Source organism: Mus caroli, unplaced genomic scaffold (assembly GCF_978045245.1).
Source record: "Mus caroli unplaced genomic scaffold, Mus_caroli_1 scaffold_14, whole genome shotgun sequence".
In the NCBI taxonomy this organism is placed as follows: domain Eukaryota; kingdom Metazoa; phylum Chordata; class Mammalia; order Rodentia; family Muridae; genus Mus; species Mus caroli.
The window spans coordinates 87,775,243-87,793,191 of record NW_028227269.1 but is presented as its reverse complement, the minus strand read 5'-3'; the positions used below and the strand labels follow the sequence as shown (position 1 = coordinate 87,793,191).

At 39.0% G+C, this 17,949-nt stretch overlaps 1 protein-coding gene across 18 annotated transcripts in view; it reads right to left on the bottom strand.

Annotated features, from left to right (window-relative positions):
* The window catches only part of Nrxn3 (neurexin 3), a 1,606,331-nt gene that overhangs the window by 811,292 nt on the left and 777,090 nt on the right, over positions 1-17,949 (bottom strand). For all 18 annotated transcript variants that reach the window (XR_015045250.1, XM_085830590.1, XM_029484639.2 and 15 more), the window contains 4 exons: positions 14,463-14,582; positions 6,998-7,379; positions 5,596-5,786; positions 4,594-4,767 (listed from right to left, as the gene is read on the bottom strand). Coding sequence is in view for 17 of the 18 variants with exons in the window: in XM_085830590.1 (XP_085686716.1) it covers positions 4,594-4,767; positions 5,596-5,786; positions 6,998-7,379; positions 14,463-14,582 (867 nt within the window). In the remaining variant the exon portion in view is untranslated. The remainder of the gene's footprint in view (positions 1-4,593; positions 4,768-5,595; positions 5,787-6,997; positions 7,380-14,462; positions 14,583-17,949) is intronic.

Here is a 17,949-nt window from a genome sequence, read left to right as displayed (position 1 = left end):
GGCAGAGCAGGGCCTCTTGGGAGCCAAGTCAGCAGAGCTAGGACAGGGAGACAGTGAAGTTGACAAAGCACAAGCGACGGGCAGGGACAGCCTTCCCACAGGTACACAGCCAACCCCAAGGCATTCACTCCAGAGATAACAGCAGCATGTGGCCAAACTGGAAGACACATGTGCACACTCAAAGCCCACAAAAATACTTTGGGATATTTAGGAGTTGAGCATAGGAGAGTCACTATGCCACCCCAGTCCCCTTCTACCCTTGAAAATGCCACCAAGGGATATGGCACCAGAGTCATGCATTTCTACCCAGATGACTCATTGAGGACACCAAAGAGCTTAATTTGTTTAATTTGTAGGAATATAAGCAAATGTTTGTGGGCAAAAAGGCAAAATGAATGTCCTTTTTTGATTGATTCATGCCAGGTCCAAAATGAAGCACGTGGTATATTCTCTCAGATGTTTCCCCTCCTCAACTGTGCAATAGCACTTCTGCTCAGGATGCCTCAGGCTCTATAGCAAAGTTGATCTCAACAGGTATTTATCAGCTGAGTTTGAAGTAAGGCATTACTTAAAAACAAAACAAAACAAAACAAAACAAAACAAAACAAAACAAAACAAAACAAAACAAATCCTGACCCAAATTGGAGGCCAAATGTCACAGCTAAAATTTGAGTGGAAATCTGAGTTAACTTCTAAATCATAGACATAAATTAAAAACCTACTTCCAGATCATTCTTAGTTACTAAATAAATTGACAATTTGAGAACCAAAGAATGTCAAATTCACACATTTTAAAATAATTTCTAACTCTTATAATTTCTTACATATGTTCTTGGAAGTCAGGTAAAGGGAAAATAGTGCATTTACTCCTTAAGGATCTTAACATATCAATGCCAGCGACTTTGGCAAGAAATTATATTAGATCTTAGACTGCTAAAACTATATAAATATATAAAAACATAACATATTTGCCATTTTAAATAGAACCAAGTCATGTTTTTTCAGTAAAGACAGCTATCCCCACCTTGTTTACTCTCTCTATGAAGAAATAATACCAAATTACATGCTCTCTTTCCTGTGCATGCCATGTGCCTTATACCAGAAGATATTCGTAGGAGCCACATGCTATGTGCAAGAGACTCATGAGAATGGAACCCTTTGTAGATTCTACAGGGTTGAAGGTCCTTTGTTTGGCTTTGCTACTATCCTTTACAGTGTCATTTCCACAGAACCCTAAAAAGGCGCCCAGGATCTTCTCTGGGGTCTTATTCACAATGCTGCAAACTTCCAATGATAGTAATTTATGCCTTAACCCACTTTTTGGCCATTTTTCCTTGCCACTTAAGCTAATTATCTAAGTCATTTGTGTACAATAAACAGGGACCTTCCTCTCTCCCTTGGCACTCAGCCTCCACTTCATCCCACCCAGTAGGAAAGTCTTAATGCTCGGTGGGCAACCATCATAATTATCTCCATGGCAATAGAGTGCATGCGATTAGGCCCTCGGGCTTTGCCATAGATGGATGGGAGAGCCATCAAGTCACAGTATCCAGCTTTGAACAATCAGAGTACTTAGAGAAAGGCTAGAGTCTGCCATAATGCATGTTGTGAATCACCCAAGCCGATGGAGAGCTTTGGGAAGAGCTGGGAACATTTGCCCCAATGTGATGGGTAATTTCCTTCTGCCAGAGCTCTCACCGCTTCCCCTAAAGCTCTCCCGAGTGGGCTTCATTCCTCCCTTCTGTCTTTACATTTTTGTAGACGTTACTTTAAACTTCCTTTCTCTCTAGTCCTGTTGCTTTATTTCATTATAACTCCAAGTTTCACATTCTATGGAGCTGTGCTTCCAATATAGCAGCCGGACAGACACACTTGTGGCAAGAGAGCTTCAAATGGGTGTGGCCTGAACTTAGTGGCTGCTGCAAAGGCAAAGTACACAAGCCTTTGAAGGTTTAATACAATGAAAAGGATATACAATACTCACGCGTCATTTTATGACATACACTAAAATGCTAATATTTTGGGAAAATTCGCTTAACTAAGGTGAAATATATAATGAAAACGAATCTCCTGTTATGCTACACATTTTGAAATATAACTCTTAGGAAATTTTAAGTCACATGTGTGACTTGTGCTACATTTCGCTCCTTTTTTTCTGGCATGTATGTGGGATGAGTATATGTGCAGGTGCTGTGTGTGCAAAGCACATGCATATAGAGGCCAGAAGTTGGTATCAGGCATCTCCTTCAATGGCTTTGTGCCTTCCCTACCAAAGCAATCTCTTACTTGGACCCGGAGCCTATTGATTCAGCTAATATACTTAGTTGCTTGCTCCAAACATCCTGTCTCTGTCTCTTGTGGCCTAGGACTAAGGATGACCTAGCCAGCTGGGTAGGATGCTGAGGACCTCCCCAGTTGTGTGGATGCTGGGGATCTAAATTCTGGTGCTCATACTTACAGAGAACTTGCTTTCCCTGCCAAGCCATCTCCCCATCCCTTACACTACAGTTCTATTGGTTAACACAGCGTGAGAGAGTTAGATTCTTAAGTGTTCAATCTGAATAACATAAGACACATTACGAATAACTTGCTATTTAAATAGAACTTGATGGTTTCTTTTCTTAAAAGATTTTATTTTTCAAATGTGTGTGAAGGTATGTGTGGGTCTGTGTGTGTGCGTGCCACACATACACATGCATGTGTATGAGAGAGAGAGAGAGAGAGAGCAAACATGAATGCAGTGCTAGAAGAAAGTATTGGGTCACTGGATGCAGTGTTATAGGTCACATAATAAAGGTGCTAGGAGTTGAATTTGCATCCTGTGGAAGAACACGACTGCTTTTAACTCCTTAGCTATCTCCCTTAGCCCTGCTTTCTGTTTTTAATATGTAATTTCACATTGTAATTTAACTTGATATGATAATTCTGAGAGAAGCTCAACTCCTGTCATCCCAAAGCCTTCTAAAGTAAGATACTCATTTGAATGCCAAATACGTCATTTTTCCCTGCATTGTTTTTTTACCATCTGAAGAACTCTGAGTAGACCAGTAAGTCCAAAAAAAAAATGGTCAAGTTGAATGAAATTGTGCAGCATTTTCAGGAAAACACAAAATGTCTACCTCGAATGCCTTTTGATGCTTAACCTCTTGCCCATCATACACACAGACAGACAGACAAACACACAGATACACACACACAAGCACACATGCACACACACACATACACGCACACATGCACACACACATACACACACACATGCACACACATACACACACACCATATTTAATGGCCATCAGAATTGCAGAATTAAAAACATTGTCTTGGTTAAAGGAGACCGGGAAGCAGATTGTAGGGGTGATCCTTTTGACACTAGTACCAGGCAACTGACTCAGGCAAGGCAAACATCTTTTGTAGCACAAGTTGACCTGAGAAGCGTTTGCAAAACTGCTTTCAAGGGATAGAGATAACTCAAATGGAAGCTGCTTCAAAAGCAGTGTTCATGAACTTGAACACAGGAAATAAGTGAACAGTTTTGACATGGAAACTGAAAGATGGATGCAAGGAAACACAGTACGTTGCACAAAGAACCATTAGACTCAGCCAGAGGAACGAAGATGTAGATCTTGGTGACCCGTTAGGCATCACCTTTGCCTGTAGATGATTTGCAATTATTTCTCCATCCAAGGGAGGGCAGGAATGAACTCAAGAATGTGTACACTGCTGCCCTCTACTGGCCAAAACTAAGCTGATCTTCCAGTCACCAACAGCTCTGGAAAGGCATTACTTTCACCATCTACAGAAACGGGCTGAGCATGGTTGTTGTGCAGCGTGAGTAAACATGCAGCACTAGTATGTGTCTCGCATGAGATAATATCCAGGAACAATAATCCCACGTTTATCCAGTACCCACTATGTATCAGGCATTTGGTATCTTTCAGAATTTTTTCATACAACTTTTGATAGGGCCTATTATTCTGCCATTTGGCAGAGAAAGAAAAGATAGATCTGAATGGTTAAGTATATTACCAAAGGTCAGCTAGAACCTTAATCCAGGATTTCTGAATGTGGGAATGGAGGATATTCCTTGACAGTACCCTGAGGACTGACAAGCAGAGCCTGATCCAGCAAGTACTCAATAAATACTAGTTCCCTTCCATCATCATGACAGTGGGACATCATTTCTCTGCCTCCCAATGAAATTGTGTCAAATAACCAAATAATTGGTGACATCAATGTGGACTCGTTGCATTGTCCTTACCATTATTAAAATAGAAATAGAAATCTCTAGGGCTCTTTGAGCCACTCTGAAAACAAAGGCACAAATTGGGAGAAGTCTGATGCCCGTGACAGGGAAGGTACTTCACCACCAAGTATGCGACCCTGAAAGGACGTCTGCCAGCATGCCTTCTTAAAGCTCGTGGCACATGTCCAGCATACTCAACCAGTGACAAGAGGACACCGATGAGGATGCGCCGTAGGATGGGGGATGAGATTGACTGAGGATGGGTAAACTGAGGAAAGAGGAACTGGCAGAGCAGCAAGGGGGCTTGGTGCTGTGGCAAGGCTGAGCCTTAGAAAGAAGAGAGGTTCTACCTTCACAGCCTCGCTCAATCTGTCCACTCCTGTGGAGAGCATCGTTGATGAGATCAGGCAGGCGTCCGTTCAAGTCCACAGAGGCCAGGCAGCCCTGAAATCCATCCCGGGAGGCCACGAGCTTGGGAAGGTTGCTGTACATGCCCTGGGCTAAGCCAGCCATATAGAGGTCACCTACAAAGGAAGGAAGACAGTAAAAGAGCCGGAGTAGAGAAAGAATGTGGCAGCCATGTCCACTAATGCTTACACATGTTAGACTGTTTCTTAGATGATCATAATACAACCGTGGTGGGGAGGGGAAGGGTCAGCTAAAATAAGAATAACTTCCAGAATGTATAAATTGCTAAAATAAAAAAAAAACAACTAAATATTTCTTATAGGCCGTTCATTCTGTGTCCAACATCTCACAAAGTTTGAATCACCATATCAACTGTACAAAGTAGCTTCTACCTAATTAAATGAAGTAAAGATTAACAAGATTGTAAACAGCCACAACCATTTATTGGGTAGTTTTTAAGTGCTTTTTAGAAATAATGTGCTGAGTGTTTTTCAGACATCCCATCAAGCATTTAATAATGCATAATGAGAGTAACAACAACTGCATCCTTTTTGTATATGTATTATTACACAGTAGTGACTATCGCTGAGACAATGTCACCCAGGTAGAAAAGACTTAGCCAAATACTTTCCCTCTCTAGTGAGGACACACCTACGATTTAACAAGACCTTGACTTACCACCTCATCTTTTGGACCCCCAATCAGCTCATCTTTTGGACCCCCCAAAGACATTCCTAATATCATCAGAGATCAGGAAGCATTTTTGAAGTGGGGTCTTGTATAGAAGCTGGATAAATGGCCTTATGGTACAATTCAATAATTTTCAAATGGAATCTGTGTGGTACAGAAGATACGGCTCAAATTCCTAACCTGGAGCTTCCCTGTGGAAGCAAACATTGTGTTGCAAGATGGGCTCTAAGATACAATTTTGATATAAGGATTACCTTTCAAATCCAGATTTTTGGCCCCATTGATGACCTGAGTGACTACCTTGGTGTCCACCTTCAGGCTGTGGGTGTTACTGTTGTCCCTAGTGATGACCACGTTGTGCCACTGGTTGTCATTCAGGGGGCGGTCACTGTTGCCTTTGATCACGTTGGGACCATTGCCAAGATCAAACACATAGTGTATGTACCTGCAAGAGACAAAAGAGCACATGATCGCTTCAGGGTCCATGAAGTAGTTTGGTGGCAATCACATACATATCAAAACTAAGGAGTCTTTATATTTCCCATGCTTTCCTGGCATAGCATACCAATTAAATGCACTTAAAATCACCAATAATTATTGGATCATACATTATTTCAACTCCATATTCCCAGACTCATAGAGTCTTCTTTCATTTCCTTTAAGTCAAAAACTTATAATATAGTACAAGTTAGCCTAGAACTCATAATCGTCCTTCCACAGACTCTCTAGTGCTGGAATTATGGGCATGTACCCACACCTAGCCCAAAGTCTAATGCTCCATAGTAATACTTAGATCTATGAAATGCTACAGTTAGGACCCTACAAAATACTAGAGGACAACAAAAGAATTCAAAGAATTGAATTCTATTGATCGGGGTATTGTGTGTTTAAAACAAAATCTTATATGGCCCAGGTTGACCTCAAATTTGCTACCCTGCAGAGACCAGCCTTCAACTACTGATCATTGTGTCTCTACCACACCAGTGCTAGATTTACAGGCATATGCTGCCACACCCAGTGTATACAGTGCTTGGGTTGAACCCAGGACCTTCTGCGTGCTAGACAAGCACACTAGCAAACCAGCTAGAGCATCCTGAGTTCTGGTTTTGTTCTTATGTGAATACTATGGTAGCATACTAGAGGGGTCGAAAAGAGGTTTAAGAAACTATAATGTTGAACTCTGCAATTTCCTGAAATTCAAGAAACTCAATTTTATAATTTTGGGTCCTAGGGGACTATATCCATGCTCTACTCTCAAAATAATAATTGTAATGCTAATTGTAGTATTGAAAAATAACTAGATTTCATTTCTTATTATGCATCTCCTAACTTTAATTAGCAATACTCAAAAGATGGGTGCAACTCACACCATAGCTATGGTTTATATAAATGAGCTTACCCCACTATAATTTCAAAGGACTACATTTCATAGTTAAAATCTTTATGAAAAAAAATCAACCTAGTAGAATTTCTTCAAATAATCTTAGAAGTCCATGTCTTTTCCAGTCCTAGTCATTTTGTGGATCTTTGTTAGCAAGGAGGGTACTAACAGGGGCAGGGGTCATGGAGTAAAATGGACAGTTTTCTTCACAGCCATATTTTACAAAATGTGTCAGTGAAGATAGCCATCATCACTCTGAGGTTTCTCCTACTTACCCCTTGACCAGCTCAACTGCAATAAAATCATTGCCATCTCCACTATTGAAGAGAATGAAGCCATCAGCTGAAGTGGTCTTGAACTGGAAGAAGAGGTGCATGGAGGTGTAAGCCTGTAGGGTGGCAAGGGTCAGGTAGCTGCTCTTGGTCTTAAAAGTGACAGGGTCGGCGATGATGTTTCTCAGTCCAAAGCGAGCCTTCAGTTCACAGTAGTCGATGTCGCCATTTTTGCACAAATCAATGTACAGTAAGCCATTGAACATGAGGCTCTGTAGATGGCCAATGAAACTGGAGGGGACCACGGAGATGTAACGCTTTTCAGTCATGATACCAGTTTCAATATTGTGGAATTCCAGGCGGGTGTGGTCGCCCACCATCGTCCCTATAAAATCAGAAATGAGGCAGGAAAAAAGGGAAAAGTTACTCTGGTTTCTTAAAGCCACTTTACTCTGTCATGCAGGAGGAACATGTTCCCAAGTTTCTGAGTTCTGTTCTGCTCTTTAGCAGAACATATCATCTACTCTCAGTCAGCAAGTGAGGTCCTAGCTCAACTCAAGCTACCTGCCTGCCTTGTGATTCTAGGCAGCTGTGACAAAGCTATCTCACAGAAGCTCCGAGCTTACTGACAACACAAGCTGAAGGACAATTACCATTCACTTTATTTATTCAAGAAACAACTCAGCAGGCAGGGAGACAGGTGACCTCCATGAGTTTGAGGCCAGCCTTATCTACAGAATGAATTTCAGGAGAGCCAGGCCTTCAAAAAGAATTCTGTCTCAAACAAAACAAAACAAAAGAAGCAAGAAAGGGAGAGAGAGAGGAGGGAGGAGGAGGGAGAGGGGTAGAGAGGAAGAAAGGAAAGGAGGGAGGAAGGAAAAACAAACAATCTGAACACAAATCATAAGAAATGGTTTCCCTCTTTGACTCTTACAAAGAAAAAATTGGTGACTGTTAGGCATTCATTACCAAAAATTGCTTGCTACAGTGTGTCATTACATGCTACTTCTGAAATTTCTGTGTTTTTTTTTTCCTTTGGTAAAACATCTCTTCATTTTACCTGTCAACAAGTGGCCATGTTTTCCTAGAAATAATACTTTTCCTGTTAGAAGCTCTACTTTATACTTGTCTCCTGTGGACTGATTAAGTTGATCATAGTCAGTTTGGACTACAGAATTGATCTCTATAAACATAACCGTAGACTTTGATCTAAAGAGTAAAATTCTGTCCTTGAAGGTTTGTCTGCATCTGAACACCTGAACAGCTGAGCCTCATACTCACAGTTGGCCACTCCAAGGTGAGACTTGAGAACTGGCATTTCTAACAACTTCCAGTCCATCTTAGGGAAGATTAAATATGTATCATTAACATTATTATTTAATTATTATTTAAATATGTAAATATATACAAATATGAAGTCATGTGTGTGTGTGTGTGTGCGCGCGCGCACGCTCAATAACATTTAATGAAAAAGTGGCTTAATTTAGTTGGGCTAAAGCAGCTTGGAAAACATCCAGCCTACTACACTCATTCATGGCTTTGGAACTAAAGAACCCAGTGTGGCTCTTGTGACATTGCCAAGCCTAACTTTAAACTGGGCTCACATGATCAATTGTGTCAAATTCCAAGGTTCAATCAAGATAAGCTATTGTTTTATTAACAGATTTCTGGCTAAAAAAAAAAAATGACATTTGCTGCCTATACATCTTATTTGTCTTTCTCTCTTTATTGGTCTAGAATCTGAGTGTTAAAGAGGAAGATTGGGAATGTATCTTCTTGGATAACTTAATTTGAATCCAAGAAATTCAACCACATCTGAAAGATTTATTCATCTCCTTGTATTTTAAACATAGATTCTACCTCCTCAGAAGTGATTCAAAGAGTTGAACATGAGCACAATAATCAGGCTTACGTTTGACGAGCTTCTTGGTGGTGTTTTGACAACCAGTGTCAAGTTATTCTTTTAATATAAGCAAAAATAAAATAATGATGTTCGTTAAATACATAAATTATAGTTAGAGCAAAAAATCAAACTGTAAAATAAATTTGTTAACTGAGTACATAGAAAAAGGAATAAGGACATGAAATTACTTAATATTGACAATTGTACTGGGTTGTGAAATGAACACAACCTAAAATTCACTTTCTTTAATACAGTGGCGTGATTGACTGCCATGATTGACGTAAGCACCCAACTGCAGTTTGGCTTCATCTCTTCATTGCAGGTGATTGGACCCATTTAGATAGTGATGGGGAAGGGGACCACAGCCAACTTGCATGGAATCAGAAGAACTGCAGGGTGGTAATGTGACTCCTTCCCCTAATTCACATCCTTATCTACACAAAAACCTTAGAGAAAAGTACTAAAAAGGCCATGGCGATCCCATGTGATCCAAGGAGTTCCAGAAGAAACAGAGAGGTGATTTTCAATTCAGTTGAGAATTTCTGTAAACTTTTAGATAAGCCCATCTTTAGGACTGCGTACAGAGGAAAATGTGCTTACCGGGAAAACCAGTTTTATAAAGCAGAATAAAAGTATATTGGGCATTAGTTAAGACAAAAGAGAGACAGAGCAAGAAGTTGGTGAAATGGGGCAAGAAATGAACAAGGGAATTCAAGAGCTTAGCTCAGAGTGACAGAGTCTAAGATGACTTAGGGGAATGCTCCATGCAAGTCTAGGGCAGGACTAGGGGATTCAACAATGTGGGTCTGAATTAAGAGGTAATTGGCTCAGGTATTCACTAACAGAACTTATTCACCCATAACACAGATTAAAATTAAACCAACGACCTCTTCTCAAAATCCTATAATACCTCATCTGATAAAAAAATGAAAAACCACTGTTTGACATTTGAAACTTCAAACAAACTAGGCAACTATTACAAAATAAATTCGTGTGTCGTCTAACCCATATTAGTAACTGAGAAATCTGTATGAAATAATATCCTCTGGCTTTTATGTTCAGACCAAACTTCTTTTCACTTATTGATGAGTGTATGTGTACCTCAGAGCAGATGCTCTCAAATTCCAGAGGAAAGAAAACTAACCTGGTGAAGAGCAATAAAGGGAAATGAGGATGACATATCTCCATATGATATCCAGTTTGCTCTGCACTCCAACTATGGCATGTGTCATTACTACCATTTAGTTTTTGATGGCATCATTATGTTGCCTTTAAGGTAAAGGTGCTTAGTGCTCAGAGCTGAAGCAGTTTGGTTAAGTCCCAACAGGTGGTAAATTGTTCAACTGAATCCAGGGATGCACAGCCCACAGTTCACATTGTATTTGTGTGTTCTAATATCTTTGAAGAAAGTTTTGATTCATTCTTTATATTCTTGCTCAGAAAAAGCTACAGATTAAATTGATGTCACCAGTGCCATGTAGGAAATGTACTAGAGTCCTTACTTTTTCTCCACAACTGGGTAGCTGGGTATCTCACAATCTCACATGCTATTCTATCTAATTCAGGGTAATTGATTGGGCCTGTTTCCTAAAACAACCATGTTGCCTTGGCCCTTTGTAGTGCCCTTACTTCCATAGTTTACTGGCAGGTGACAAGTCATCCACATACTACAATTCTGAATGATGATGGATTTGAATCTAGGAGAACTCTTGCCTGATCTGTAATTTCCCAAGAGGCCATACCACATAGTAAACATGTCACTAGGTTGCCTTGGATGTGGTTCTTAATATTTTTGTACCTCCATTTTCCATTTGTGAATTGAGTCTGAAGCTGTCAGAATTAAAGGCATCAGCACATAAGACATTTTGAAAGTGTCTGGGACCTTAATTGTTGGCTAATACAAATTATTCTGCATTGACTATTTTTCCTTTCTTTGGTCGTTTTAATCATTTCTCAATTACTTTGCAAGCAATGTCTTCTTATACATGGGCCATTCTAGTGCCTTCTGGATGCCCAATGGCATACAGAAGAGTTTGAGTTCAGCAAGTATAAGTGGTGGAGTGGGAAAACATGCAGTGGGCTCATATTGGAGATGTCAACTCGAAGGTCAGAATTTGTAGGACCAATTTTGTGTGTATGTGTGAATCTGGGCCAATAGTCCAAGCTTAGCCAAATAATAATAGTAATGATAATAATTATGTTAGTAATAATAATATTGGGAAATGCCAGGAGAAAGCATTAGATTCCCCATGACTTCCAAGCACATGAGAATATGAAGAAAAGGAGGACTTAAAAGGCCCCGTTGGGGAATTTTCACATTTATGTCACAATTCTCCAGCCTCACTTGATCTAAACATTTTCCATCAGGTGCTCAGCACATTTTAAAAACATGCCATATCATAAAATACCTTATTCTTAAAAATAATCTTAAGCAATTGATGCATATCTAATTATTGGTGAACAGAAATGTGCATTAGCTTATCAAAGGTGCCCCATGAATCTTGTAATGAAGAGCTTCATTTGACCAAGCCTTTCCTATGCTCATTTTATCAACTTTTATTAACCTGTATAATAAGATTTCTTGGAATCTTTGACAAATTAAAGTGTAGGTGGAGAAGAGAGAAGTCAACTGGGCAGAAGTGGGGTGAATTTTTACACTATTACACTATTGAGAAGTTCCATGCCAAGTGTGTGGTTTTAGCACATCAGGTCGCTGCTCTGAGGAGTGTAAACCAAGTAAGGCATTCTTTTAATTTGTTATTAATAATAGAAATCCAGCCCAGTCAATCAATCAAGCCTTATTAACTGTCAACTGAACTTAATACTTTCCCAAGAATATAATTATATGGTAATAAGTGAAAAACACCAGGTTGGAAACTAATTCTTTCCTGGCCTTTGGTAACATGTGAGCCTGGCCTACTCTCTGTCATTTGTGTAGACTAGTTAGAAATTTGTCACACTGGGGGACCTCCGATGGCATGAAAGGGATTACTAAGTAAGCCAGTAAGGCACCATTTATAACTTGACGTCTATGTATTATTTTAGATTCACAACCTGGTTTAACGAATTCTCTAAATTAAAAGTAAATTCTGCTTTCACTGTTTGAAAAAAAAAAAATCAACAACAACAAAAATACCAGACAAAGACACTAACTCTCTACCTCTCCCAAATTCCTTTCTTCTTTGTAGCTGCTGCCTGCCACCAGCACTGAGGTAGGAGGTATGGCAGAAAGTGAAAGGATTTATTAATTTCAAATAAAATTACTAGATGGCTTGGACATTCCACACTTTAGCCCTCTGTTCTAATTGTTGGGACTAACAGAAAGCACAGCACGTAATTGCCTTTATTCCAAAGGTTCTATAAAAGAACAATGATCAAGGCAAGGGATTATTGTACCCTTAGTTCTGCAAATCTTTGTGTTCTTTGTGTTTTTCCAGGAAAATGAAAGGCATACACTGCTAAGTGAGATTGGGGTGAGAGTGCCACCTAGCGGCCTCTATTCACAGCATGCTGTAAATTGTGCAGTTCTGGGATTTAACCAGCCAAATCCAAAAGAATTAGTGCTACTCATAGCATTTGCAGGCCCCTGTTTGACCTCACAGCTCATGGGGACAGCTTGAATAATTAATGGAGATTGAAAGTGGCTTCTAAACAACATAATCTATTTTTTTCTTTCATCTCATTTTCTACATTAATTTTATACCATTAAGCTACTCTGATGGTCTGTAGGTCAGATGCTATTTCCAAAGACTGATTTGGGTCTTTGTGGAATTGGATATGGGATAATTGGTATGACTCTGCATACCTTCTTTTCTAGGAGGGAAGAGACAAAGTAGCCCGGTAGACATCCTGAAATGTATTCCTCACCTCGCCCTTCCTCACTTCGTTATAGTTTGCCTGCACTGGAAGAGAAATCATTTTCTTTTGATGGATTGCAAAGTGCAGCAAACTGTTTCCTTCTTTGGAATCACACAGATGTGAATTTGAAGCTTAATTACACAGCTCTAACATCCCATTCCTCTTCAGTAAAATGACAATAGGAACATTTATTTTGAAAGATTATTGAATTATTGGGGATTAAATGAATTGATACTCATAAAACAGCTATCGCAACATCCAATGCTAACACACACACACACACAATACTCCACTAAAATTACACTTAAATTGCAGAAGTAATGAAGATCAGACTCATCAATTAAAATTAAAGTTTAGGATTCACTATCACAGAACATTTATGATGGAAAGGGCCTTAAAAATAACAGAAGTTCAAATTGAAAGATGGGGAATTGAAGAAAATGAGATTTTGTATATCTATCCCGAAGGCATAAAACCATTTACTGGCACTGATTGTATTAAACCCTAGGTTTCTGACTGTCCAACTGTCTTGCTTTCACAGAAGGCACTGGGGGCGACAGCTGTGACTGCAGCCTGTATTAGACAAGGGTCAGGAATAGCAAGTGGCTTCCTAAACATCCTGAAGGGAGTTAATGTCAAGGCTAGATCAGAGGCCAGCTCAGATGCCAGTAGAGTTCCATGTAATTGCCCCATGCTGCCTCGAGTTTATTTCCTTATATGGATATGATTTCAGCATAATGTGTGCTTGGATGCTAGGCTGCAGACTCAGGATCATCACCTGACTAATTACAATTATCCATCAAATTCTGAAAGAGAGGCTACCTTCTCTTGCCAGTCTTAATTTTTGAACCACAATTGGTTGCTTTTTCATATGACTGACAATCATAAGCCCACCACCTACACCAGAATCTTAATATGTAATATTAACATTTTCAAATATGATTTTCTAATCTACTCTATTAGTTTAATAATAGGAGATGGGTAATTTGTGTACCTTTTATCTTCCACTATTTGAGCATATTGCTAACATATAGTGTGCTGGCAGGAAGCACTTGCACTTTGTGTGAGACTCTCAGAACCCTTTTACATACATATGGACTTATTCATTTACACATTGCCTTCCTAAATACAGATTTCATTCTGCAGAGAATCTGTCTATTTGGCCATCACTATATGCTCAGTTCTTCCCACAATAATGCTTGAATGCTTGATATACAGTAGGTACTTAGTGAATAAAAATTAAATAAATAAACAGCCCATTAAGTCAAACATGTCCAGCCCCTCCTACAGCATACTCTTCAATATTTATTATATTCCCCATGAAATTCTATATTTTTGGACACTCCATTTTCTTAAAAAGAGCAATGCATTTCCTGGTAGAAAGAACAGACACATGGAGGGTGACTGAGCAGGGATATTTAATTATTAATTATAGAAGGATTTATACAGCTCTACCCCTGTTCTCTGGGCATGACTCTATCAAAGATAGAGCCTGATGAGAATGATATTACAATAAGGGACTAGCTGTCTACTACAAGCTGAAGAAGAAAGATTGTGAAATTCAGAGGAAGGGCCAATGCTTAGCCTTGCCTGTTCTTGTCCAAAGAGCAGGCTTTGTGACTTCTGTTAAACGAAACAAGAAGTTTCAGAAGAGGAAGTCAGAGAAGACAGTAAAGCAGAGGCAAAGCCTGTCATAGTTGCACTTACCCTCAGCCACATCATCATCCACTGTCAGCTTAAGGCTTTTTCCTCTCCGCACTACCCGGACGGTGTGCCACTCATTGTCATTGAGCTTCTGCCCTGCATACAGGGTCTCAGGTCCTTTGCCTAAGAATGGTGGTAAGTGTCAAATGTTAGAACCAGTTCACAGTGTATTGCTCACAGCATTGACTTTATCAAAGCCACATTGGTGCACATGACCCAGGATGGCCAAAGATTCGATTTCCACTGATCCTATAGAACCCAGAACCCTCTATATTAATCACCAAAAGCAGGCATCTCAGTTGAAACATGGAGGACATTCATCCATAAAGAGGAAAATAAGTACCCTCTTTTATTCATAGTTACAAGGTCTTAAATACTAAAAATACTCAATAAGATTTATAGCAATAGATAATCAGCTGGCATTTTTGCCAAGTCTTAGATATAAGAAATTCATCATAATTTTTATCAATCACCTGCTTCTTTAAGCATAGTACACTAGTGTGGTGTCTACAAAATATTTACCAAGTGGGTGAGAAACAACTCTTGAAGGTAGATTACCTTAACTTAGCATTTTTACTAACCCACAGTCCTATCAGAATTTAGCAACCATAGCAATCATAAAAGTAAGCTACACAATTGAAATTGTGGCAAAGTTTAAACATTGTAAATGATACTCCTTGGGTAACCTGGGGGGGTGTCCCAGGCTTTTCTCATTGTTCATCATCCTCCAAAAAGATAGATAAATAGATAGATAGATAGATAGATAGATAGATAGATAGATAGATAGATAGATAGATATAAAGAATAAAACTCAAATGATTCAAAGAATGAAATAACAAAATTTTCAAAAACAAACATGTACAGTTCAAAACAGTGTTTCACATAAAGTACTACTAGGTAAAGGAATAAAATAAGTTGTCTTGAGAGACCCATGTTGAGATAGCCAAGATGAAATTCAACAGTCTGGAAAGTAAGGGATTGTGATATTTAATAGCAAAAGACTGCAAGATGGGGAAACGCGCTAAATTAAAATGTTCCCTGTTAGAAAGAGAAGATAAATTAAGTACAGAATGTGTGTCATGGTTGATACAAGCTGGAAGTCTGAAGACAAAGACGACTTCAGAGATGCTGTGGACTTAATCTAAGTATCCCCCTGTGTGAAGTAGAGAGCACAATTCTTGCAGGTGATTAAGGATTCCTGAATGAATCAGTCAATATGTGGACAGCTTCATGCTAAAAATGACCTGAAATGTATTAAACTATGTAAGAGAAGAAACTATGATATACTATGTCGGAAAGAAAACAACAGTATCACCCAGCTCTAAGCAATGTTAAGTTCTACTTTTAAACACTGAGTAATTAGTATTCCTAGTTTGGCTGACTGTAAGAGTTGCAAAGTAGTTAAAGATTGGAAGACTTTTCTCCCCTTGAAAAGTAAAGACATTAGAGTGAAGTATTTTATTTTAATTGCAGCACAAAGAGATTTATTCATTTATTTTAATTTGTATTAATTAATTAATTAATTAATTTGGTGTGGTTCTACCATCCAACATGCAACTCAAATGAATAAGAATCTGGAATATTCACTGACAAAACTTGAATCCAGTGAGTCTCAAATCAGGTACCGATGGCATGAATCTTAGGAGAAAAATTTGCTAATAATCAACTGCTATTTAATCCCATTTTGTCTCTCAATATTATTTTGAACTCATACACTAAAATGGCACTTGCCCCTACGTTTCAAATCAGTAGACAGACCCATTCATTATCTCTGTCAACTCAAGCCTCAGATGGATGCAGAGCTTTCAAACCCCTCATGAGAGGGCTTTGGGAGAAAATGGACCACATCATGTGGGTGCTTTTTATAACAAGAACAGATGTTCTTCGAACAAATGAATCTGCTTTTGTGTTTTATGTTTTTATCCTCTTTATTCTACAAGCAAATGCTTTGATAAGAAAGAACAAAGCAAAGATGGATATGGAGAATATTGGCTATGGAGGCAGAACTGTTACAGATATGGGCCATTTAAAACCTCTTCTAGAAGGTAGCATCTGTTCTTTAGGCAATTTTTTTCACATCACTTAATTTTTATGACTGGGGACAAGATAAGAGAGAGAATGACAAGCACAAACGCAGTCTGTTTGGGACACTACTACACAAGAATCATATTAGCCTCAGAACTGTAAAACAAGCTTTGGTGTTGTCCAAAGTATTTTCAATGAAGCTAGCATTTTTACAGGTATGGCATTAAAGGCATCTAGCAAAAGTACATGGTGACCACACAAATATTCAAATGTAGAATGTGGCGTCCTACAATTAAAACTGTGGAAAGACTAATGGAACTTTTCATGCTATTTCCAGTATCACTAATTCTCATTACTGTAAGAGGATGGCAGGGTGGGGGAGTATTAACATCAATTTCATTAAAATGACAGGGACTCATCCATTATTCATTTTCAAGTAACAAACTGATAACCCTCCGTGAGCTTCTGTATGTAAACCTAATCTTCTAGGAGTGAAGTGTCCACAACATTTACCATTAGTCAAAAGCAAAGGTTAATTCACCATACAAGTAGAAAGTGACTTTTAAATTTAGCTGCAAATTTGGGTAAACTGAGAGAAGGTACCACAGTATCCTGAAGCTCACAAAGGAGGCTTAGTTGGTAAACGAGGCGAACTGTTACTATCACAAGCCAAAAGTTGAAACACAGAAACTTAGGCTTGCAAAGTTGAAAGATCCAGTCCAGGAAGGAGAGCTTATTATTATTATGATATTATTATTATTATTATTATTATTATTAGCAGATTCAATCAAAAAGCCAAGTGAAGCTGCGTCAGTGGAATAAAGAGAGAAGAGTGCTCTCTGGTAGGTCGATGGTGCCCCCAACAGGAAGAGAAAGAAAAAAGACATTCTTCAAGGCAGAACTGAAAATGAAACTACGGAGAACTAACAACCTCAGATCAATAAATATTCTGACGTTGTTTTCTTTGCAAAGACTAAAACGATTATGATCCTGATCTGCAATGCAGTACACATTTAATGTATGTGTTGATGTGTTTCCTGTCTTTCACAGTGTGTTGAAGTATCAATCTCAAGAAATCCTGTGGTTCTCCTTAGTCGGCTTGACCATGACCGCTGCGGCTATACAGGAGAACTTTCAGTTCCCAACAGCTGACTTCCCAAGATCATGACACCTATGATAAATAGGAAGAACCATAGAAGAATTCTGGCATCTAGGAATTTGTAAGTAGAGAGTGTCAAATTCTTCATTATTAAAAAGCAAATAGCCTCTCATGACTGTTCAGAGTGGCACCAACAGAACAGCCACTCCCTCTGGCTTTGCGATCATCTGACTTAGCATTGTTTCTTTGAGGGAAGTCTTAGCATCAGGAAACATAGACTAATTCTCTGATGAATAGACAGCAGAGAATAAGAAAGAACAACTAAAAAACACCAGCCAGATTATTTTCTGGAACCCTTACAGTAAC